Source organism: Vicia villosa, linkage group LG5, assembly GCF_029867415.1.
Source record: "Vicia villosa cultivar HV-30 ecotype Madison, WI linkage group LG5, Vvil1.0, whole genome shotgun sequence".
In the NCBI taxonomy this organism is placed as follows: domain Eukaryota; kingdom Viridiplantae; phylum Streptophyta; class Magnoliopsida; order Fabales; family Fabaceae; genus Vicia; species Vicia villosa.
Window position 1 is genome coordinate 8,702,938 of NC_081184.1, and position 25,685 is coordinate 8,728,622.

Below are 25,685 nucleotides of genomic sequence, written 5' to 3' on the forward strand. Positions count from 1 at the left end.
ATTGATTATTTTATAACACCTATATATTTTATATAGATTACAAAGTTATCATATATGGATTTGGTAATTCAAAACAATGCATATGATAATAATAATAATATATGTATTTATATATATATATATATATATATATATATATATATATATATATATATATATATATATATATATATATATATATATATATTGGTCTATAATTCAATATATGGCATTGTTAGGAAATATAATCATAACTGTTCTAAAAGGCCCATCTTTTGAAGGCCCAATGTAAAATAATGCAAACATTTAGTATACCAAAGAAAAGAAAAAATAATGGACTTAATAGAAGAAACCCTGTAGTAGAAGGAACATAATAGGTCTGCAGAGAAGTAATTGCAGCTTTGGAAGTTACAAAAAATAAATAATAGTTGCATTTGTTATTGGAAACGTTTTGAGGTACTCTCATCTGTCCATTCTAATTTTTTTCTTTTCGTTTCATAATCCTTCTCTGTAGCTTCTCACTACCTATCTCTTGTTTCTTTGTTACTATGTTAGACCCGATGAAGACGACATCGAGTAGTCAGCGAGTTGTATCAGCATTGACCAAAGGGGAAGAGAGACCCACGATGAATCGACGAAGAAATGGTTGTCATGGTTGGATCTCAGACGACTCCGTTTCATGCAACAGGTAATTAGAACTTAAACTTGGTTGTTTTATGAATACGATGTATCCATTCTTAAAGAAAAAAAATTGGTAATTTATCTATTTGTATGTATTAGGGTATTTTTATTTTGTTATATGTGATTTGGGTTGATTAGGGTTGTAATTAAAATGGCACAAATATTACAGATTTCATAACTGGAGGTTAAAGTTTGGAATCGTTGTTAGAGTAATCGAACGAAAAACAATGTGGATGCTATTGGGTTGTATTTCTGTTGATATAATTTCAGTCCCACTTTAATTACAAATGTTGCATTTTTATTTTTTAGTATCTGTTTAATGGATATGTTGATACCTGTAATCGATGGGTCTTTTGTTGATCTCATATCATGTGTTTTATAGTATCTTAGTACACGTCTGTCTTTTTTTAGTGAGGAAGCTGCCATGGATGTAATTAAAGAACTTGCTAATGAGGTTGGAGAATCTTGTGGAAAAAGGAAATCTGCAAAAAAACTGTTAGGTTTGTAGAAGCTCAGGAAACACCAAATTTAGTTCGACCAGTGAACAACAAAAATATTGTTATGAATGTAGTGAAGGTCGAAGAAGTTGATTGTGACTTTGGTGGCAGACAGGAAGCTCGCACAATTGAAGGTATCATGAAGCATTCATCGACTGTCGCTGCGAAAAGAGCTGGGAACAAAGAAACTGGTAGAAAGATGAGTACTAACAGGAATGGATCGGGAAGTTCAGATCCTGAAAAAGTTGTAGGGAATGGAGGTAAGAAAGGGCCGGTGAAAAATGGGAGGAAGCCATACAATCCATTTAAAGTTAAGGTGGCAACGAATAGGGGGAAGAAAACATATTGTTGGGAAATTGCAATTACAAATGGAAAAACTAAGAGAGGAAATGTTCAAGTAATCTAAACATGCTATCGCATTTTGTCTTGTAATTGGTTTGGTGTTCTCAATTAGTTTTAATACAATCAATGTATGAGTCAAAACTGAACAGAATTATTTATGTATTGTTGCAGCATTTCCCTAAAGAGGTATCACAGTATTGCTTGCGTAGGAATCTAAAGGAGATTACAATTAGAGATATCGATTTACATCAAGAATTCAAATGTACAATCAATACTGCTAATCGTAAGGGAGTGCCAAGTCCAAATGAAAAGTACATGACAAAGGGATGGTACGATTTCGCGAAGACCAAAGGATTTAAAAGGGGAGACACTCTGATATGTGAGATGCCTCGCTTTACTCCGTTTTTGTACGTTGCTTTGAAAGATAAATGATGGGAAAGGAGCAGTGTTGAAGTTGAAACGTCTTGATGCAATCATCAATTAGGATGCAAGTCTGTTTCTGTTTTTTGGAAAGCTGTTTTATATTTTAATTTGTCAAGTAATTTTATTAATGCTGTTTGCTGAGACATTTTTGGATGTTAGTTTGTCATGTAAGAAATTAAGAACAATTTGTGTCTTGATGTGGAATGTTTATTGGTTTCTGGATTTAAGAACAAATGGTCTATGATGACAATGTTTTATTAATATTACTGGTTTTTGTTTATTTGATGTTATATATAACTGTTGTTGACTGTATTTTTCAAGTATTTATTGATATATCACAATAGAATAATCATTTTGATAGGTTTATATATATTTCAAGAATACTTATATTTGTACAAAAACATTAAACGTATTTAAAATTACATATGAAATACTTATGATGTTTTATATTCAACTAATATTAATTATTTAAATAAACAAAAATTAGTAAATTTGATTATTATATACTGAATATCATATAAATATATGAGAAAATGAGTAAGTTCTATAGCTACAACTTAACAAACCATGTTTCTTTATGTTTGTTTAATATGAAATACAGGCCCATAACTATTTACAGGCCCAATTGTTATATTGTATCTAAGTGTATATATAGGCAGATTTCTAATAGGACAGCCAAAACACCAAATACTTTATTATCATTCTAACTTTGAAGATGGTGAAATGGGGGGTCCCCTTTGTTCCTTCTCCTACCCGCAGGTAAGTGGTTTTTTCATGCTAAAATAAGCTGGCTTTGGAAAAGGTAGCTTAAAAGTTCCATTTTTATTTATGCATGCATGGATTCAGACAACTCAAATGATCTCGACAATATCTTTTGAGATTTGAGATCTGAGTATTTATAATTTATTAATAATTTGTGTAAATTTTAAAAAAAAAATTAACTCATTAAATAAAAAATAACACAAAAACATATAAAATCATTTAGTTTATTAATAAATTAATCATATACAAATTATCCAAGGTAAATCATATTATAATTTTAAAAAGAATTATAAATATATTGATATAAATAATTTTGATATAGGTTGCATTTGTAATTTAGAATATAAGTTATGGCGTATCACAAACCGTTAGTAATTACAAACAGACTAACTTCGACCGTTTAATCTTATTAGTCCGCTAATATTAAAATAATAAAAAATTAAGATTGCATAACTTAAAACCCGTTTGCACATTTAAAAAAATACAATTATGTGTAGTTTCAATTTGCATAATCTTAATATTAATTTATAATATTAAATCCTCTTTTAGTTATAAACTAAAATTCATTATAAACTAAAACCAGTATAAATATGGATTTATTCAATAAGATTGAGTGAGGTATAAAACTAAATTAAATTATTTTTTAATAAAAAATAGTTATAAAGAATAAAAATCCCTAACATACGTATAGTAGTATTACGATTTTTAAATAATGTATAATTATTTCTAGTGATTCTAAAATCAATAATAATTCCTTATACTTTCTAAAAATATAATGTTAAATATAACTACATTTATAAAGATAACAAAAATAATGATGATTGTAATGGTAATCTTCAATAAAATAGTACAAAATAATTAATTTATCATCATAAATTTAAAATTTAATGTATTTTTATGTAAGGATTTGTATCTTTTACTCTAGTCTATGTTTTGGATTTGTATCAATTACACAATAATTATAAGCATTATCCGAATCATTTTTTAATGGGACTAAATGATAATAAATTTTCTTCGGATGCGCTCATAAAATGAACAGAAAAAATAATTGTCTCATTAAGTCAAAATAAATTTTATAAAACAAAATAAAAATAAATTATATTAATTAATTAACATTCAAATTTTATATCATCATTCTATGTTTAAAAATCTAATTTAATAAAATAAATTCCATTATATATAAAAATAAAACAAAATTCCAATCCAAAAACCCCTTTTTCAAATAAGAAAACAACTTAAAATACGTTTTCCATTTTTGTAGAGGGAATTGATTAATTTATCATTTTTTTTAAAATATTTAAGTCATAATAAAATATATTAATGAAGTATAATAAACAGAAATTGAAAATTTTATAGTAAATGGTAAAAGAAATAAATAATACATATTTATAATTTGAAGACTGAGCTAATGTTAAAATGTATAACCAAAAATCAATTTGCACATTTTGATAATGAATTAATTAATTTATTAAGACCACCACCCTAAACATTCCAATTCTTGATATTTCTATGAATATCTAAATCTTCCATAAACATTCACAATAAATATGCATGTACTCTAATTACACATACACTTTCTTTCTTAACCAATCAAACAATTAAATTCAATCAACTAAATAAACACTCTGACTTATAAAAACACAATTAACATGTGTCCATTTATAAAAATATTTGTAATTTATTATCCTTTATAAAAGTATTTGTATCAATAGTTGAATTTTTCCTATTTTCAATCTGACTGTTCAAGGTACATAAATTTTTCTAATCATCATTTTTTTCTTCATGATTACCATTTAATTACATTTTATTTTTTATTTAATTATAATGATAGAAATAAAATTTAATTTTTCATTAGTTATTTTTACATTATAGTATTTAATTTTTCAATTATTTATTTTTAATTTATTATAAAATGGTTTTTTAAATCTAAATTATAAAATCAAAATAGAATATTTAATATTAAAGGTTATTTCAATTTATTATTAAAAATAATACAAAAAATTTACAATTTATAATAAAACTAAAATTACAGAAAAATAAAATACATTAATAGTACATTTATTATAATTAATTATAATTAATTATAATTAATTAAATATAAAGATTAAAACAAAAGTGGAAAAGAAGATGAAAATTGATTAAGGAAGATCAATGTACAATTTCAAAAACATTATTAATTAAATTAAAAATATTAAAATATTGTAATGAATTGGTATAGGTGGTTTATAAAGTAAAATATTGTAACTGCGTTTTCTTCTCGTTCATGTCCACCCCTGACAGTATGATTTGCTTCTTTTTTATAGCCATATGAAGAGATTAACATCATTTTATTGGGAACATAGAGTATAGCCGTAACATCATTTTATTGGAAACATAGAGTATAACTGTCAATATTATAACTATGATACATGAAATGATTAAAATATTAAAAACATTCAAATGAATTTGAATTCAACATGTAAATTAAACTAATTGGAAACATACCCCATTATTGCATTTAGTTTAGAAGAATGTGATAAACAACCACAATATTAATGACACGCCTAAATAAAATATTAAGATAATTTAAATTCAAATAATTAAGTTATAAAGATAATCAAGAGATAATCAAGTATGGAGATTAAATTTAATTAGTGATGTAAATTTGGTGGTAATCTATTTTATTATATTAATTAAAAATAGATTTTATTAAAAGTCGACTTTTTTGGTCTTCTCCATATCCTTCCATATAAAAAAGTAATTATTTTTTTACGTGTATCAAGAATTCCTCCATATCATTCAATTAATAAATAAAATAAAAAATTAATCTAAATAATTAATAAAAAGAAAATTATTTTTTAAATAAAATATTTCCTTTTTTAGAAAGTGTAAAACATCAGAATTGATGGGAGCATGACACTTGTCAAAATTGCCCAAAAACTCATTTTGCTTTATTATTATAAATGATTACACCATTAAAATAAAAATGAAAATCAATCCCTATTTCAAAATGAGAAAAAAAATTTTAAATAACTAGGTTTGATAAAAAAAATACGAAAAAAACCATGTTTTCGGGGTATTTACCAAACAGTCTAGGTTTGGGATATCAGAATACTGAATGCGCCAAATGAAATGGCGTATAGGTGTAAATTTTGGGTGCATGCGCCAAATGAAATGGCATGCCCTAAAATCCCAAAGGTTTGCGCCAAATGGAATGGCGCATAAGTCTAGGGTTTTGCCCTAGAAGCCAAACCATTTGGCGCCTTAGTTCAAGGCCTTTTTTTTTATTTTTTTTTTCATTTTTTTTAATTCATTTTACTGGAATATATTAAATTTAAAATATTTTTTTTTATTTTATTTGTTATGATATTTACAGAAATAAATTTGAAAAATATTTTTTTCGCCTTAAAAATGTAATGCAGAAAACGAATATCAAAATTGTAACATCGATTACAATATAATTTAAAAACTAAACATCGATTACAATATAATTTAAAAACTAAACATCGGTTACAATTAATTTCAGAAACGATACCAAAGATTAATGAAAAATACAACAAAATGATCAATGACGTCCATCACCAAGATAGCCATCCGTTCCGCAACCTGGTCTTGTAATGACACGTTTACCGCGATCGTTGATTCCGCCGCGAATATTGACACCGCCTCTTGCCCTAGCTCTACCCCCACCCCTTCCCCTTTGTGCTTCTTGTTGGGTTTGTGTCACGGGGGCTGGTACTGGGATGTCGCGTGGATCGCTGTCTATGAATTCGTCGACGCCCCCATAATTATCCGGAAAACCGCTGTTGTAAAGTCGGCTACCCATTCCCTCAAATGTGTTTATTCGTGGTGGTGGAGTGGGGTGGGAAAAGACTTCCGGTTCATAGCATCCCGCAACACTAGAACTACCTTGGTTAAAGCCGAATTGGTTTGTAGGTGTTGCGTAGCCGGAGGGGGCGCCACGGTAAGAGGATTCACCATGAGGACCATCGTCGGGACTAAGATGAAGGCTAGATGAACCGGGAGTTAGGTTTTGGCCGAATCCCCTTGAGGACCCAGCAAATGTTGTAAATCCGAATGGTTGTGAGTGGGTCTGATATTGGTCCGAGGAAGGATGGCGGTCTTCATACCCTTGTAATGGTTGAGATTGGGATTGAAACATATTTGATTGGCGGATGTTGCGTGCGGAACGGGAAGGAGTACTGAAAATATTTTGTTGTTGTTGCTGGAGTTGTTGTTGTTCCTGGAGTTGTTGTTGTTGTTGCTGTTGTAGGTGCTGTTGTTGGCATTGTTGTAGGCGTTGTTGTTGTCGTTGCTGTTGTCGTTGTTGTTGCCGGAGTTGTTGTTGTTGTTCGTGTTGTTGTTGTTGTTGTTGTTCCTCTTCCGGTTGTTGTTGTTGTGGCAAGATGTAGTTCTGTGCACGGGGATCAATTAAATAGAACGGAGCTGCAAGAAACAAGTTAGGGGATGTGGCTGTACGATACCAACTCATGTATTCAGGAGAAGGTTTCATTTCATGGTCACTAACGGGGAAGTTTAGGACATACTGGCGACGGTTCTTCCACATCTGGCGCTGATCGGGTGCAAAATCCTTCCAGTGTTGGTGTGTCCATTGATGGTTAACTCTTTTTAGGTGCCACACTCCCAAGTCAACAGGAGGGTCGGGTATCCGTTGACGCATCCCAAACTGAAGCATCACCCGGTCACTTTGATGCATTTCTATTATGTTGTACCGGATTAAGCAACACTTTGTCGTCCAAATTTCTGCATCCTGAGCTCTAGGCTCATACTCGCACTCGAGATATGGTCGCCATATGAACTGCATGCATGAGAGTTATACGTTACTGCCGGAAAAATTATTTATGGAAAATACTTTAAAAAAAAAAAGAAGAAAAGAATTAGAGATAATACCTGATGTTGTCCAAGGTGATCAATTAGCATGCGGTACATTGTGATATTTGACCGCGGATTAAGTGTGAAGTCCATTTTTTTCACACAATATCTACAACGAAAATATAATGATTTAGTTAGAATGGAGTAGAATGTGTAAGGAGAAAATGGTATACTAAAAACTTACCTCAAGGCATACGGAAAGTCCCAACTTCCGTTGTTAACCGGGGCCAGTATGGGCATCCTCCACCACCCCCACACCTGCACCAACAGGGCGCATCCATAGAATGTGCAGGACTCAGCAACCGCGTTTTTGCATAGTGACTGGTACACGGTAGCCAGAACCGCAGACCCCCAGCTGTACAGACCAACTCTACTAAAATCCATTAGCAAACGAAGATACATAAAGTTAACCGTGTTACCAGTGCTATCTGGGAACAAAACGTTTCCAATAAGCAACAGTACGTAACACCTAGTTTTCTGCAGTATGGTCTCTTGGGGAGACGCATCATTCAAGTGAAAATTTTTATAATAATCCTTTAACCTCTTGAGGTTAACACCTTGCCCCCTAGCACCAACGGCTCCTTCTATCAAGTCTATCCCAATTGCCTCATGGCATAAGCAATTCGCCTGCATAACACAACCATTAATTGCCTTACCATCAACAGGAAGGCCAAGTAGCATATGAACGTCTTCAAGGGTGATGGTGCACTCCCCTGTTGGAAGATGGAAGGTGTGTGTCTCTGGCCTCCAGCGTTCTAGCAAAGCAAGAACAAACTTGTGGTCAATAGAAGACTCGGCGATCCTGCTAATCGGACCGAAACCAGCAACGTTCAGGTATGGTATAATGCGGTCGTCCGGAGCGATGGTAGCGTGACTACGAGTGCGAAAACGTTGAACGTTCTGAAAAGAGTAAGCATGCCCAAAAAAATCAGTTAGTTTATCAGGGACAGTTGCATGATTTTAAAGTAATACTAATACACTTACGTAGGTAGCGATGTTCTGGGGGGGTTCCTCTGTGTGTTTCGCCCATGGTTAGGAGAGACATGGTTGAAGGCTGAAAATTCGTAAGTTGATTGCAAAAGGATTGTTCTAAGAGTAGATGAGTGATTATGGTGATGTATCTCCAGAATTCCAAGTGCTTTATATATTGATGAGGAAAAAAACGGTAACATCATGCATGCTTGACATGTCAACACAGCCATAAGTGTTTGGTGTTGCTTCTGCAGAATGTGTTGGCATGCATGCAGTCAAACTTTCGGTGACAAGGCATGGTGGGATGCATGCAGCTCAGGTCTAGGTGACAGCTCGGGTAGCATGCATGCAGGAGTAGGAGGAATCCTGGCAGGAATCTGATCAGGAATCTTATCAGAAATTTTTGCAGTCGCATGCTTGTTAACAGTAACTCCATGCTGGTTTACAGTAACTCCTGGAATCGTTTCAGCACTTGCAGGTGGGGACCATGTGGGGCCAGGTGGTGGTCCACACCAACAAGGGATGCGCCAAATCAAATGGCATTTTTTTTTTTAAAATCCTTCTAATGCGCCATTTCATTTGGCGACTTACTGAGGAGAAAAAGCACTAATGCGCCAAATCAAATGGCGCATTAGAAGGAAACTTTTTTTTTTTCAAAATTAGGGTTTTCGTATCACAATTAGGGTTTTGGTTATCTTACCTACGTGGTCTTCCTAGAAGAAACCCTAATGAGGAAATGAGGCTACGGCAAGACGTCTATGCCTCTATAAATTAGGGTTTCTTGCGCACTGGTACCCACACTGAAAAATGAGAACTCGAATTAGGCCAGATGGGTCGCACCGGACTTCTGAGCCTCCACCTCCTGTTAGGCGTCTGAATTACCAACCGGACGTTCGTAGAAGGAACGGATACGTTATCTTCTCGGCAGTCAAACCTCCCATGCAAGTGATGTTTTGGAATATCCAAACCATGGATCAGCTTAAGAGAAACATCCTCAGGTTTTTGGACGGAGAGTTCAGTCCAGGCGAACAAATCCGATCTATCAAGAGACTTCGAACAAGGGGAGGTGTTTTTCTCGAAAGGCAGCGTTGGTGGGAGACTATGGAAGACGACATCCAATGCACTCTAATGATGGAGGACAGAGAAGACATTGTTTTAACCGTTGTTATATCTTAGGCGCTACAGTTTCTATATCATTTCAGTAACTTCGGTACCGTTCAATTAAATGCTCTTAGCATATCTGTACCTTTCAATTAAATGTTGTTAACATATTTCAATGAAATGATATTTTATTGTTACAAAGTTTCCAATTATTATTTAAGTTATTAATAATTAACAATAAAATTTCCCTCTGCCTTGCACCCGCTATAAATAGAAGTGTGCGTGTGGAGTTGAAGCACTAACTCTTCTTTCAATCATAGTGTAAACACTTAAAAATGAACTCTGTTTGGGCTGTGGTCTTCTTTGAGGAAGGTAGTCACATGCGGGTTTGCCTTAACCCTCACTGGAATTTCCAGAGAATTGTTAGAGCCATCAACACTGGGTTTCGTCAACTAGATGGTCCAACCAGAAAAGTTAAACAGCTAGATTACCGATGTCCATACATTACGTTGACGGATAATAACCCTGAAGGCACGTACATGTATTATTGGGATCGTGTGAAAGACGATGTGGACGTGGATCTAATGTTTTGGACACACAGTGGAGAAGTTAACCGAGGCGTTGAAGATCCCCTTGTTATTGCAGTGACACTTGAGTAGTTTAGATTAACTGTTGTTTTATTTGTTGCAAAGAGTGAGCGTGTACTACCAGTTGTTCTGTGTTCTTTTCTCTTCTTTTCTATTCTGCAACTTAACATCGTGATTTACCGATGGTTTTGTGTTGTCAACGCAGGGTCATTGAATTAAAATAAATGTGGTTGTTGTGTTAGTTGTTTTCGTCTGGAAAATATTTACCCTAGCGGACGTGTACAATAATTAACATACATATATATGGTAATTATTAACTATATTTATAATTAGTAATATATATTATTAAAATACATATAATTATTAATTACAATATTTATATTTATTAAATAAAATATATATACGTAATTATTAGTTATATATAAACAGACCTAGATCAGTGTGTCTGTCTTTTGTGATCAATTCGGAATCTGGTGGCAGACATAGATCAGTGTGTCTGTCTTGTATAATCAATTCGGAATCTGGTGGCAGACATAGATCAGTGTGTCTGTCTTGTATAATCAATTCGGAATCTGGTGGCAGACCTAGATCAGTGTGTCTGTCTTTTACAATCAATACGGAATCCTGTTGCAGACCTAGATCAGTGTGCCTGTCTTTTATAATCAATTCGGAAGATAGTGGCAGACCTATACTAGTGGGTCTGTAAGAACCACCATATATTAACATAAATATATATATATATATATATATATATATATATATATATATATATATATATATATATATATATATTTATATATGCATAAATAAAGATATATATATATATATATATATATATATATAATAAAGATATATATATATATATAAATAAATATTTATATATGCATAAATAAAGATATATATATATATATAAATAAATATATATGCATAAATAAAGATATATATATATATATATATATATATATATATATATATATATATATATATATATAAATAAATATATATAAATAAATATTTATATATGCATAAATAAAGATATATATATATATATATATATATATATATATATATATATATATATATATATATATATATATATTTATATATGCATAAATAAAGATATATATATATATATATTTATATATATATATATATATATATATATATATTTATTTATATATATATATATATATATATATATAAATAATTATTGCAGAACTAGCTGCCAGCTAGGGTTGCATGCATGCTCTGCCTAGGGGAATCGTTACAGGAATCTTATCAGGAATCCTTTCAGACGCGTGATGGGGTACATGACATAGATCAGCGTGTCTATGTGTTGAGATAATGCAAGGACATAAGAAGCACAATTTATAAGACATTCAATATATACTAAACATTACAACTCACAACAACAATTTTACCTAATCTGACTTGAGCTTACAACACCCACACACTTCCCCCTCCAAAAATGACTTCATCAACCCAGTATCTTGTCCATGCCCATCTAAACGGTGAGACCTACTCTCATGAGATAGCCGGTTTTGTGATGAGAAACACTCAGGTTGTACCATTGTTGTTGAGCAAAAGAGCAACATTTTCGTACTTCATTCAGCGACTATACTCTAAGATTGCAATGGGTCCTATTGCAAGCGTTTTTTACCAATGTCCCAATTTCAATGAAGACAACACCGTCAAGTTTTACGAGATGGAAATTGCCAATGACGAAGACTTGCAAGATATGTTTACCACCCACGAATACTCTGGGTTGGATTCCATCGAGCTGTACGTTACTCTTCAGGTTGAGACACAAGAAACTAATGTTGTCCAGTCACAAGTTATTGACCCACCAGTCAACGAGCAAGACGAGGTTGACGTCATTGACGAGGAAGAAGACGATCTGGAAACTGAATTTGACGACATGGTCAACGAGGAATCCGACGACGAGCAGCAAACGTTGGTGCCTCCAGCTCATGCGTACGCACCTCCAGCACATATGAGTAACTTGAACCTCCAAGGTGACGAACCATCATCTGACATCTTCTTCACACCCTACATCCAAAATGACGAAGAATTAAAGGAAGGAGACAAGTTTCCTTCTAAGGAGGCATGTCTGAAAAGAATAAAAAAATGGCACATGGCGAACAACGTTGATTTTGAAGTACACCGTTCAAACCTGGAACGGTATGTAATCACTTGTAAAAATCCAGAGTGCGGGTTCAGACTGTTGGCCTCTTATAGGAAGAGAAGTAATGCATGGAAAATAGGGTCGATTACGCAGAAACACACGTGTGTCAACCCTAACAATTCCCAGGATCATACAAAACTCAGTGCCGATCTTATATGTCAGGAGATCTTGCCTCTCATAAGCTCTGATCCGTCTCTGAAGGTTAAAAATATAATATCACACATCGTTACAACCTTCAACTACACTCCATCTTACAGAAAGGCGTGGGTTGCAAAAACAAAGGCAATTGAGACAGTCTACGGCAACTGGGAGGAGTCATACAAAATTCTTCCCCGATACCTCAATGCGCTACATAGTTACGCACCTGGCACTGTTACTATTCTAGAGACACTGCCCGCGCATGCCCCGGATGGAAACCCTGTCCAAGGAAACAGAATATTCCATCGGCTTTTTTGGGCGTTCAAACCTTGCGTCCGAGGTTTTGCACACTGTAAACCCATACTTCAAATTGATGGGACATGGTTATACGGCAAATACAAAGGAACCATGCTGATGGCGGTTGCACAAGACGGGAACAGCAACATATTTCCAGTGGCATTTGCTATCGTCGAAGGTGAAACAGCGGCGGCTTGGAGTTTCTTTCTAAGGAACCTCCGAGAACATGTTGCTCCCCAGCCTGACATATGTTTAATCTCTGATAGGCACGCTTCCATAGAGAGTGCTTACAATAATCCAGCGAACGGATGGCATAACCCCCCTTCAAAACACGTCTACTGTATTCGCCACATCGCCCAAAACTTCATGCGGGAGATCAAGGACAGACATCTAAGAAAGGCCCTAGTCAATGCTGGTTATGCATTGACCCAACCCACATTCCAGCATTATCGGAGTGAGATTGTAATGACAAATCCAGAGGCAGGTACTTGGGTAGATAATCTTTCCAGGGACAAATGGACAAGGGCTTACGACAATGGCGTGCGATGGGGCCATATGACAACCAATCTCGTGGAATCCATGAATGGCGTTTTCAAAGGCATTCGTAACCTTCCAATCACAGCACTGGTGGAGGCCACATACTTTAGGATGGCTTCACTCTTCTCAACAAGAGGCAGGAGATGGGGTGATGTTAGGCAAGCTGGTCAACTATTAAGCGATAGTTGCATGAAATTTATGCAACAGCAATCGGCAAAAGCGAACACTCATCAAGTGACTTCTTTCGACCGATTCAATCGCACGTTCAGTGTGCGCGAGACAATTGACCACAATGAGGGACTGCCAAGGCAACAATATAGGGTTCTTCTTGACGAAGATTGGTGCGACTGTGGAAGGTTTCAAGCTTTTCGTATGCCTTGCTCACACGTCATAGCTGCATGTGCGTATGCCCACCGCGACGCTATATCACTACTGTCTCCGATTTACAAGACTCAGACATTGCTCAGAGTTTACAGTGTTGCGTTTCCTGTGGTGGCCAAGGAGGATTACTGGCCTGAGTATGATGGAGAGGTAGTTTGGCACAACGACGCAATGCGGCGAAAGAAAAAAGGGCGTCCCAATAGTACACGGATTAGAACCGAAATGGACGTCCGCGACAAAATGGAACGAAAATGCAGCATTTGCCGTCAGGTGGGGCACAATATAAAAAGATGCCCTAATCGTGGCTCGACAGCGTCGCAAGTTTAGTATAATCTGTATTTTTTTTAATGCAATGTATCAGTTTCGCTTACTAACTCTTGTAACCGTTCATCGGTCTTTCATCAATAAATTGAGCTTTAGTAAAAAACCGATATCGATAACGCATACATTATATAGGGTTACTAAAAATTTTACGAACTCAATTTCTCAGACGTTTTTACGAAAATAAAAGACCGGAATAAAAAACGGTGCGCGAAAATACCCAAAGGGGTTTTTTTTTAAAAAAAAAAATAACCCAACACATAGGAGCCATATGAAATGGCGCCTATGTGTGGGAACCTATACCCATGCGCCATTTGAAATGGCTTGCCCTAATTTTCCCTTCTCATGCGCCAAATGATTTGGCATGCAACACATGTATGCGCCATTTCATTTGGCGCATCCATTTCCCCGGGGACCCAAACCTAGACAGTTTGGTAATTACCCTGAAAACATGGTTTTTTTCGTATTTTTTTTATTAAACCTAGTTATTTAAATTTTTTTTTCTCAAAATGATGCGGCTCAATAAATCTACGGGAGAATCCAAAAATGAATAGCATAGATGCTCGAGTACTAACCTTTTACATATACCCTCTAATAACGCAACTTGTGAGAGTGATACGATAACATGTGACAAATATGTAGAGAAGGTAAACTCTTAAAACCCTATCTCAGCTAGATCTGAAAATCAAACAACCATATCTTCCTTCCACCAAATCTCAAATCATCCATGTCTTCGGAGGCAAACGGAGGAGTTTGGTAAAGCTTTTCAAAGTCTTTTGAACAGATTTTCGGCGTCGGAGGAGTTGTGTATGGAACAAGGATGGAGATCGGCGCTTCATGAGGCTGCTGGCCTTTCAGGGCTTGTTGTCCTAAATTCCAGGTTATTGTTGCTTTTTATTTTAATGCTTTGCTGATTTGTTTTTATTATTTTTGGGTTAATCTTTTTGTTTCATGATTAGTTAGCTTATGTTGAGTGAATTAATTATGTTAAATTGATTATACATGTAAAAGTAGGTTGAATTTAAGTGATTTATGTTTGGATAACTTTATGCGGAATTGAGTTGAACAGAGTGGATTAAGATATTAAAATAAAATATGTAAATTTATAAGGACTCTTATTGTGGTTAGAAATCTCTTATGTGGTTACTAGGATTGGTGTTAATATTCGGTTATAGCAAATGAAATATAAATAGATATGGGCTGATTGTATGGTTTAAACCCACCGTGAGCAACTCTACTCTCCACTCTCCCAATAGCTAATATGGTTAAACCAAGAATGAGCAATCCTTCACTCCATTTCCCCTATAGCTAATGTATGTCGGAGTTCTTCCATCATAAAAACTTCCCGGCGCAGAAGTTTCTTAAGTCTCCCTTCTCATTGTTACCTAGTAACTGGTCTTACATGGTAGTTCGTCGATCTTGTAAATCTTTTCGGTGTGTAAACCTTCCAAATTGTTGGTTTTCCAGAATCTAGCAAATGATTCTCCTCCAACCTATGTAGCACCAACATTTTGTCTTAAAGCGTGTCCGATGTTTGACACAAACATTACACTTACACATGTGATTACATTCAATTACTTTGATTTTCTTCAATCTTTATCGGTATCTACGTGTCAATATTGTTTCTTGTTCCATGTTTGTACCCGTGATTCATAGCCATTAACTCAACAAGTTAATTAGTTTATTTTATGCTTTGACTTGACATTTGTGACAGGTGAATCTTTTCTTGTTTGCTTAAGATGTGACATAATAATAGTGAAACCTGAAATTTTTATTGAAATCTTATTTTTCTTGCCATGCTGCCTATTCTGAATGATAATTGCATACACAATTAACTTCTTTGGTCAATACTTTCAATCTAATTGCACCTTTTTGATGCGATCCAGTATACACATAAAGACATCCAACAATACATTTCTTACTCAATTTCCCCCTGTAAATTTAACGTACATACATATGTAATTATTTATGATACATAAATCCTAATGTGGGTAAATGTACCAATGTTTTTTTGTAGATATGAATGTGAGATTGTCAAGAGTATTGTTGCAAATGTTACACGTTTGCTTGACAAGACAGACTTGTTCATTGCTGATAATCCGGTTGGATTAGAATCTCGAGTGCAAGATATGATCCAACTTCTAGAATCTCAACAATCAAATGATGTTCTACTTATGGGGATGTGGGGATGGGGGGAATTGGTAAAACCACCATTGCAAAAGTCATTTACAATAAAATTGGCCGCAATTTTGAAGGTAGAAGTTTTCTTGCAAATGTTAGAGGTCTGGGAGCAAGTTACTGGACCAACATATTTACAAGAACGACTCATGCATGATATTTTCCAAGAATCAACCAAGAACAAAGCATTGAGTTTGGAAAATCTAAGGAAAGACTCCGTCATAAAAGAATACTTGATGATGTAAATAAACTAGACCAACTAAATGCTTTGTGTGGAAGTCGTGAATGGTTTGCTTTTGGGAGTATAATAATCATCACAACAAGAGATAAGCATATACCCTAAAGAAGATTTTTCTGAAATTTCAAGAAATGTAGTTAAGTATTCCGGGGGATTGCCGCTAGCTCTTGAAATTTTTGGGTTCTATTTATTTGATCGAGAGGTATTAGAGTGGAATTGTGTATTGGAGAAACTCAAAAGAATTCCCAATGATCAAGTATACAAGAAGTTAAAAATAAGCTATGATGGTTTAAATGATGATACAGAGAAAGAAATATTTCTTGACATAGCTTATTTCTTTATTGGGATGGACCAACATGATGTTATTCATATATTAAATGGTTGTGGACTTTTCGCAGAAATTGGAATACGTATCCTTATTGAGCGAAGCCTTGTAACGGTTGATGATAAGAATAAGCTTGGCATGCATGATTTGCTGAGAGATATGGAAAGAGAAATCATTCGGGTAGTAGGTTGTGGTTTCACGAGGATGTGCTTGATGTATTATCCGAACATACCGTAAGAATTTTATATACTTTTTTTATAGTTCTAGATTAAATTGTTTTTTTAGGTAAATAAGAAAATAAAAAGTTAAAATATCATAAGCTTAGAGAAGAAAAAAAACATTTTTGAGTTTGTACTCAACATTCATTTGTGGCCGTCTAGCACAAAAACTTTGAATATTAGTTTGATTATGGATTGTTTTGTGCTTCCTAGTTCCTAGAAACAATTATTTTAATCATCTCAAGTTTTATTTGTCTGCGTTGTATTGCATCTTTTAGTTTTACACAAATGATTGTGCTTCTCCGTAACATGTTTTACTTTTTGGTCCATTATATTTCACAGGGAACAGTTGATGTTGAGGGACTGATTTTGAAGCTGCCAAGTCTTAGTGCAATGTTTTAGTACCAAGGCATTTGAGAATATGAAGAAACTCAGATTGCTTCAACTTTCTGGTGTACAACTTGATGGAGATTTTAAATATCTTTCAAGAAATTTGAGATGGCTGTATTGGAAAGGATTTCTTTTAAAATGCATACCTTCAAACTTTTATCAAAGAAATTTAATTTCCCTTGAGTTAGAAAATAGCGATGTCAAATTTGTGTGGAAAGAGATGCAGGTACTATTTTTAAGTTGTTTTCACTTTTCATTATTATGAATGGAATTTAAGCTAAGTATTGCATCTAAAGTGCACTTAAGAGAAAGTGCGCCCTATTCGGAATTGTGAAATTCTATGTAAAATGCTCATACATGGAATATATTGAAAGAACAAGTAATACTAAACCAACGTATATTGGTATTGAAAAGTTGTCTCTGCACCCATATAAATATTTTACTTGCCTCTCTCAAGATTGGTGATACATTGTAATTGCTTCCATTTATCTTTTTATGCTTTTTATCCATTTAAGTTCTCTAAAAGATTTCTGTACTTGTAGATGATGGAGAAGCTGAAAATCCTCAATCTTAGTCATTCTCATTATCTCACACAGACCCCTGACTTTTCATACTTGCCTAATCTTGAAAAGCTAGTACTCAAAGATTGTCCTAGGTTGTGTGAGGTATCTGATAGCGTTGAACATCTCAATAAAGTTCTTTTGATAAATTTGAAAGACTGTATTAGCCTTCGGAATCTTCCAAGGAACATCTATACGCTGAAATCCCTGAAAACTCTCATTCTATCTGGAATCTTTAATGCTTGACAAGTTGGAAGAAGATTTTGAACAGATGGAATCTTTAACCACTCTGATGGCAGATAACACAGCTATAACAAAAGTGCCTTTTTCAGTAGTAAGGTCAAAAAGCATTGGATATATTTCTTTGTGCGGATACAAAGGATTCTCACGTGATGTGTTTCCGTCTTGGATGTCACCAATAAATAATCTCTCACCGCCTAATCAAACAACTACTGGCATGTCATCACTTATTTCTTAAGGTTCATTAAGCAGTTCCCACGATCTATCGTCTATTACCATTTCCATTCCAAAGCTTCAAACCCTTTGGCTAGAGTGTGGATCCGAGTTTCAACTTTCACAAGACAAAACAAGAATTTTAAATGCTTTAAGTGCAACAAATTCTATGAAATTGGAACACTCAATTGAAACTACATCACAAGTATCAGATTTAAAGACTTCATTGTTAATTGAATGTCCAGGTCAAGTGCATGTTTCAACATCAAGAAATTCCATGAAATCTCTTATAATTCAAATAGGGATGAATTGCCTAATTACCAACATTCTGAAAGAGAGGATCTTACAGGTTTTACTCTCTCTCTCTCTCTCTCTCACTCTCAAAATAATTGAGAAATGATTCCCCCCTGTAAAATATCACTACTGTGGAACTTTTTCTGGTAGTCAAAAGATCATAATTTTTTTGACACTTACAATTATTCATCTAATGACGGATATTTTACATTTGATTATTTAGATAAATAATATGGTGGTATGAATATGTTGTTAAATAAACTTTTGAGCCTATTTTCAATTTTCACTTTTTGCAGAATTCGACAGTCAATGGATGTGATAGATTTTTGCTCCCTGATGATAACTACCCAGACTGGTTAACTTTCAATTCAAAAGGTTCTTCTGTAATTTTTGAAGTCCCTCAAGTGGAAGGTCGTAGTTTGAAGACAATTATGTGCATTGTCTATTCTTCAAGCCCATATGACATAACAGCAGATGGCCTTAAATATGTGTTGGTGATTAATCACAAAAACCATTCAGTTCTATAAGAGAGAGGGGTTATCCTCTTTTGAAAATGAGGAGAGGCAGAGAGTGGTATCAAGTTTGAAACCTGGCGACAAAGTGGAGATTGTTGTCATTTTCGGGAACGGTTTCATTGTGATGAAGACAGCGATTTATCTCATATATGATGAAAATTGAAACGGACCAATTTCGTGTACCAGATAGGAATGCTGTTGTTGGCAGTCATGAAAATGAATGCGCTGTCAAGGTCTCTCCTCAAGTAGAGCCCACGGATGATTTTATACAAAGAGAGAAAAGAAGAAAACACTAGTAGATATGAATTATGTGAAAGAATTTCTGAGTAAAAATTGTCGTGTTAACTTAATCAAATTAAGTTAATCTCTAAGTTGAGCTTTTTTTTCAAGTCCTGACCCTAATGCTTTAAGGGGAATAAGATTAAGAAAGCAGGATACTTGATCAACAAAATGAAAAGTACACTTTTAACAGAATTTGCTGATGGGAGACCAGCCATGTTTTCAGAGAATTCGTTCAAAATGCAATCAATCCAGGCAATCTCAGAACTGCTTTAGAGAAACCTGCACCCTTGATGTTGAGTATAGGAGCATCTTGCTTAATGCATACATTGTTTCGTTCAACTTCATCCCTACTGCAGCTGGACTGGATTCATCGGCTGCAAGTTTTACAAGTCAAGGTAATGCGCCTATTTATTAATTTTTTATTTATTTGAAATTTTGTTAGTAGCTGCAGTTAATTTGTGTTCTTAAAACTGGCTAAACATTGAAGAGAAAGAACCATTGTCCATTACAGAAGTCAAGGGTTTTGAGACCTCTGCTACTGCATTACAACAATCGCAATTGCATCACATCAATGTCATTTATCCACAGTTTTCTACAATGTCGAAGATTTTTAATTACCAATTGTGACAGCAGTCACAATTTAAAGCCTTACATACTAGTTTCCCAGTTTCTATAATGTTTGCGCAGTTTCTCTTGTTTTTGCTTAAACTTTTCTTAAACTGATTTATATAATTGCTTTTAGATTGTCTAAAGATTGACCGATGATTTTATTATTTGCTAAGCTTCTCGTTTTCCTCATAGTGGTTTTCTATTACTAAGCCATTCGATCTTTAATTTTCTTTCAGGTCTACAAACCAATAAACTGCGAGAGAGGCTCCTATTGGACATGTGCTAGAACACGTTCATAGAACTGGAGCGATTGGACATGTGCTAGAACACGTTCATAGAATTGGAGCGATTGGACATGTGCTAGAACACATTCATAGAATTGGAGCGAAGAGTTAGCCACTCTCTCTAGAACTCTTTTTATCACACACTTTTATTTGAATTTTATCAAATAAGAAAAGAAGTGTTAAGAGTGGGTGTTCTACTAATGGAAAGAATAATAGAGCCATATGGAGATGTTTGGTTAAGTTGACATTGATATTCAAGTGTGTTTAGTTAGGTTGTCCATGCACTTTCATTGATTTTTTGTAGTTTCTGTTTGTTTATACTGGTCCTGTTTGTATAGAGTGGTCCAGTCAATTATGATGACCCGTTAATTTCTGTTTTTGTAACCTTTTAATTGTTTATTATTCTTAGAAAGGTTAGTTAAGTCTAGTTAATAGCGTGTTTAAACACGGTGGAAAGGCAGCAAGTCGCACGTTTGGCCAAAAGCTACACTTTGTAGCTTCTTGAAATCACGATGGGAGAGCAGCTAAGCTAAACTTGCGTTTGTAGCTTCAAATGCCAAACCAAACAGGCCATTAGTGATGAATAGCATATATTTTGTATAGATTCTTTAATGTCGATTTCATATTGGATTAGCTTTGTAACCTTGTAAATAAAACTATACATAGCATTCAAGATTGTAATGTGGTAATTAAATATTCATCAATAAAAAGAAAATGGCTATAATTTCTCGTCTCTCTTATGTTCTTTAAGTCTTTATTGTTAAAGTTCTAATTGTTTTGATATTAAAGTGTTTGAACAATTGTGCTTTGATCAAAGATACCTAACAAATTTGGTATCCATGACACTCTTCTTCAGGTGGCCTACTAGTTTGAACTGTATCAATAGGCTCCACCTCAAACATTGCTATTCATTGAACATCACATCTCTACTTAAAAATGAATATCCGATGTTCATCTTCCAAACACTACATCTTATAGCCTTTGACACCTTCTGGATACTTTATTAAGGTGTGTCGTGCACTTCAAGGCCTTGAGTTCCAACTTGTCTTGCCTTATTTGTGCGTAGGCAACACAACTAAACACTTTAAGTCTGTCATAGGTGGGAGGATGTCAAGACCAGACTTCTGGCATTTTCATGATTAATGCTGGAGTGTACTGATTTATGCCGAGTAATTTCTACCTTCATGCAATTATCACTGAAAAAATCAAAACAGAATTCAAGACTATTGTTTGAACTAAATCTCTTAATTTTCCTTTCAGTTTGATTCTCAATTATTGTTGTCCAATTCTTGAAGGTCTCAATTATTCTTCACTTTGTCACCACATAACAGATCTTGTTTACAGAGCTCTTCACTTTGTCACCACATAACAGATCTTGTTTACAGAGCTCTACCGGACCCGTTTCGTGCCGTAGCTCAGCTCAAGACATCACTTACAGAAACTAAAGTAACTGACCCAACTACTACCCGTAGTTCCAACATGCAAGGCTTAATATTTTCATGTAGCACTGACCCTCCCCGTAGATCACTGAACTTCTCAAACCAAATTCCAACTGCAGTCTTCTCCTTTGGGACCAATTCATGTTAAATACTTGTTAGTTAGCAAAAGAGAAATATTTTTAGACAGGTTGTGATTTTTTAATACATCTCGCAATAATTGTCTGTTGTTTTTATATGTAGTTTTTGAAATTTTATTAAATTTTACATTATGCTTCCTCAAAATGAATCTCAGTAGCAAGCAAAGCAACAAGAGTATCTTAAAAACTGCAATTTTTCTCCAAACAGGCACTAGAAATTTCATGCTAAACTTTGGCGTTCATTTTTTCAAAATAATTTATAGAAAATTTCATAAAACTATCAATAAAAATCTCTAAAGGCATCAACTAGACAAATATATTCCAAACAGTTATACAATTTAAGATTGACTGAAAAGGATTGTACAAATGAACCAAAAGATCAACACAACAGATTTCAACTGTTCAATTGTTGTGATCTTAATCATAGACTATAAAATCCATCATATCATAAACATCTGAGATTTAATCATATGTATACAAACAACTTTATTTTTCAATCAAAGCTTCAACTCCTCAATCAGTATTTCTTGACACTTTTTTGTATGTATACCTCTTAGCAATCCATAGATATACAATGAAGTTGACCATACTAAGAATGGTTAAAAGCCAGTAGAAATAATCGAGATGACCCCTATTCATATTATCTGGTATCCAACCAACATTTCCATTTCTCGTAGTAACTTTAGTCACAATAATAACAAGCAATGTACTCACATAATTTCCCAATGCATTAGTTGTTAGTGAAAGCGCAGATAACAAACTTCTCATTGCATCAGGTGACTCGCCGTAAAAGAACTCCATTTGACCGATATTTGTGAAGACTTCGGCTGCGCCAATGAGGAAATACTGCGGTACTTGCCAGAAGATCGACATAGGGATGGTTTTGAGTTCGTAGTAGTTGTTTTTTCGAACTATGTCGAGACGGACGACTTCTAGAATACCGGCCACAATCATGGAGAAGATGGAGATGACTAGGCCGATTCCTATACGTTGAAGTTGTGTGAATCCGTGTTCATGGCCGGTGTACTTTCTTGCGAAGGGGACAATGATGCGGTCGTAGACTGGAGCCCAGAAGATGACACTTAGAGTGTCGAAAAGGGAAAGGGATGCCGATGGAATTTCGAACTTAGGGCCAATGTGTTGATCCATTGTGTTGCCTTGTAACACAAACATTGTTCCCATTTGACTGTAGACTGTTGCGAAGGCTATCAGTGATGCCCAAACGGGAAGTATTCGGATAACCGATTTGAGCTCCTCAACCTGCGTTACGGTGCAAAGCCTCCATGGACTCGGAACGTCTTTAGACTGGTCGGATTCTGTCACTACCGCTGCCTTATCCAAACACCTATAATGTGTAATATGTTAAGATTGTAAAGCAAACTTTAGAGTTGATGAATGAATCAGAATAGAATTTGAAGACATCTTTTATACTGCACTAATAATCCTCATCACAAAAAATAGATGTAAACATAGTTTCGATATCTTACTTCAATTCATCTGTATGTTCAAGTTTGCGGCTGCCTTTGATATTAGACTCTGCATCCGCAGTCTCGTAAAGAGACTTTTCATCTGGAACTTTTAGCCCGTGTTTCCTAAATGACGCAACTAAAACTTGACAAATCCTTGTAATGGGACTTCCACCAGGTATTTGAAGTCTATACCATTGACTTCCGATGAAGAAAAATATAATCGCGATAACCATTGCAACTGCAGGTACTCCGAAACCCCATCCCCATCCCACATTCATCTGAATCCAAACCAACACCGACGAGGCAATGAGCGCGCCAATATTGATTGCGAAGTAAAACCAATTGAAAAAAGAACTTTTCTTTTTCTTCTCAGCCTCGTCGTTATCGTCAAATTGGTCTGCACCAAAAGATGAAACACATGGTTTGATGCCGCCGGTTCCAAGAGCAATCAAGTAGAGTGCTATAAAGAGGGCTGCAGTTTGTCCTCCTGTAGGATGGCAACCATCAGCATCACATGGTGGCTTCAATCCAGGCGCAATTGCAGAAAACGTTAAAAGCGCCATTCCCTGCAAAGTACACAAATGATCAAAATGAAAATTTCAAACGCAGTTCAAACCGAATGAACTTTTAAGAAAAATGAAATTCAAAATGAACTTACAATGACATAGATACACGAAAAACTAGCAATTGTCCAGTATCTTCCCAAGTACGAATCAGCCAAAAAGGCTCCAAGCAATGGTGTGATATAACATGTCCCGGACCATGTGTTGACGTTTTTTGCAGCAGTTGCGTTATTTTGTCCGAATTGGTCATGAAGATAGTTCACCAAGTTTGTACTCATGCCATAGTAAGCCAATCTTTCAGAACATTCATTTCCTGCAACAACAATTTTTCATTTCAACCTTTTAGCAATCATCAAATTCTAGGTAGTAGCAGAAAACTTCAGATTGAAGACGTGTTCAGTGTTCATAGTCGGTTGGTGTCACAGACACGTGGTTACATTACATTTACATTCAACCATTCTAACTCTTTTTCAAATTATTATCAGTGTCAACACGTCAGTGTTTCAGATATATCAATCAATACCGAGAATAAAGCTGCATGCTTTCCAATTTCCCGTCTTTTTCTTGTTGGCAGGTCTTTTGCGAATGTCCAACGTTCCATCTTCCGTATATAAGTCATCTCCTTCATTCTCATCATGTTTTTTAATGACATCTACCATAGTAGCAGAAACAATTTCCTATTTGCTACCAACAAATTTAAAGCTTCTTCAAAAATTTCTGCAAATTAGCAAACAGGTAATCAAAATGTTAATATACAAAAGTTCGATCCGATTCCAGAAGTCGAAAAATAAGTAATGAATCAAAAATATTTTCAAAATGTAAGTTCCAAATGCCAACATTACAATTTACATAAATCACCTAAAGAACCCTAAATTTACAACAAAGACAATATACAAAAAAATAAAATAAAAAGGGGAACAATTAATCCAAAGAACCCTAATTTTTTTTACATTGCCACCAAAACTGCAGTTGCAACAACAATTTGTAGATATAATATCAATATTAAGAAGAAAAATTGGACAAAATTTGAAGAAAAAACAAATATATCAAGGTGATAATATCACAAAAATTTGTGGACCTTACATGCTGAGAAATAATATATAATATTGGTAAGAATAAACCATCTGCATGCAAATTAGAACATAAAAAAAACTCAGATTTCATTATAATTGTAGATTCAAAAACAAGAAAAAGGCACATGCAAATGCAGATATTGAACAAGAAAAGTTGAGGCTTACCAAAGATTTAGAGAGAGAAACAAAGGGTTTTGAAAATATGTGGAATTGAGAACATGGACAAAACTAGGAGAAAGTACATAGAAAAGATATAGATTTTTGTTTTTGTTATTTTATAATAAATTGAAAGATATTTATTTTATTTATAATAAGAAATTGAAAGATATTTTTAATTTTATTTTCAAACAAATTTTTCCGTTTATTAATATAAATGATTTCATGATAATAAATATAAAATAAAGTATAATATTATGAATATATTTAGAAAAATAAAACTAATTTTAAAAACAATATTTGCTAACAAATCCATTATAATTAATACTTAACTGAATTTTTCTGTCAAAAAAACATGCATTCACATATTTAAGATAATAGTCACCGTTCCATCAAGATTAAATAATTTAAATTTAAATTTAATATT

The 25,685-nt window shown here is 34.2% G+C and overlaps 1 protein-coding gene and 1 pseudogene across 3 annotated transcripts; one reads left to right on the forward strand and one right to left on the reverse strand.

Annotated features, from left to right (window-relative positions):
- Positions 1-605: 605 nt before the first annotated feature.
- LOC131604133 (disease resistance protein RUN1-like) lies at positions 606-21,033 on the forward strand (annotated as a pseudogene).
- A 1,393-nt stretch (positions 21,034-22,426) lies between these two features.
- LOC131601290 (protein NRT1/ PTR FAMILY 8.1-like) lies at positions 22,427-25,393 on the reverse strand. 3 transcript variants are annotated; one of them, XM_058873073.1, is made up of 6 exons: positions 25,268-25,339; positions 25,113-25,153; positions 24,553-24,746; positions 24,125-24,342; positions 23,485-24,032; positions 22,427-23,342 (listed from the first exon to the last, which is right to left on the reverse strand). In XM_058873073.1, exons 3-6 carry the CDS (start codon positions 24,686-24,688, stop codon positions 22,511-22,513), a joined length of 1,734 nt encoding a protein of 577 aa, XP_058729056.1. In that variant the 5' UTR covers positions 24,689-24,746; positions 25,113-25,153; positions 25,268-25,339; the 3' UTR covers positions 22,427-22,510. The 3 variants fall into 3 exon arrangements, with proteins under 3 accessions (XP_058729056.1, XP_058729055.1, XP_058729057.1); XM_058873072.1 differs by lacking the exon at positions 25,113-25,153 and having other exon boundaries at positions 25,268-25,393; XM_058873074.1 differs by lacking the exons at positions 25,113-25,153; positions 25,268-25,339 and adding an exon at positions 24,980-25,002.
- Between the last annotated feature and the right edge of the window lie 292 nt (positions 25,394-25,685).

Coding starts and splice junctions, on each gene's coding strand:
- LOC131601290 (XM_058873072.1), bottom strand. CDS start 24,688: ATGGTAGATGTCATTAAAAAACATGATGAGAATGAAGGAGATGACTTA. Junction 24,033..24,124: donor TTTCGTGTATCTATGTCATT/GTAAGTTCATTT, acceptor TGTACTTTGCAG/GGAATGGCGCTTTTAACGTT. Junction 23,343..23,484: donor GAACATACAGATGAATTGAA/GTAAGATATCGA, acceptor TACACATTATAG/GTGTTTGGATAAGGCAGCGG.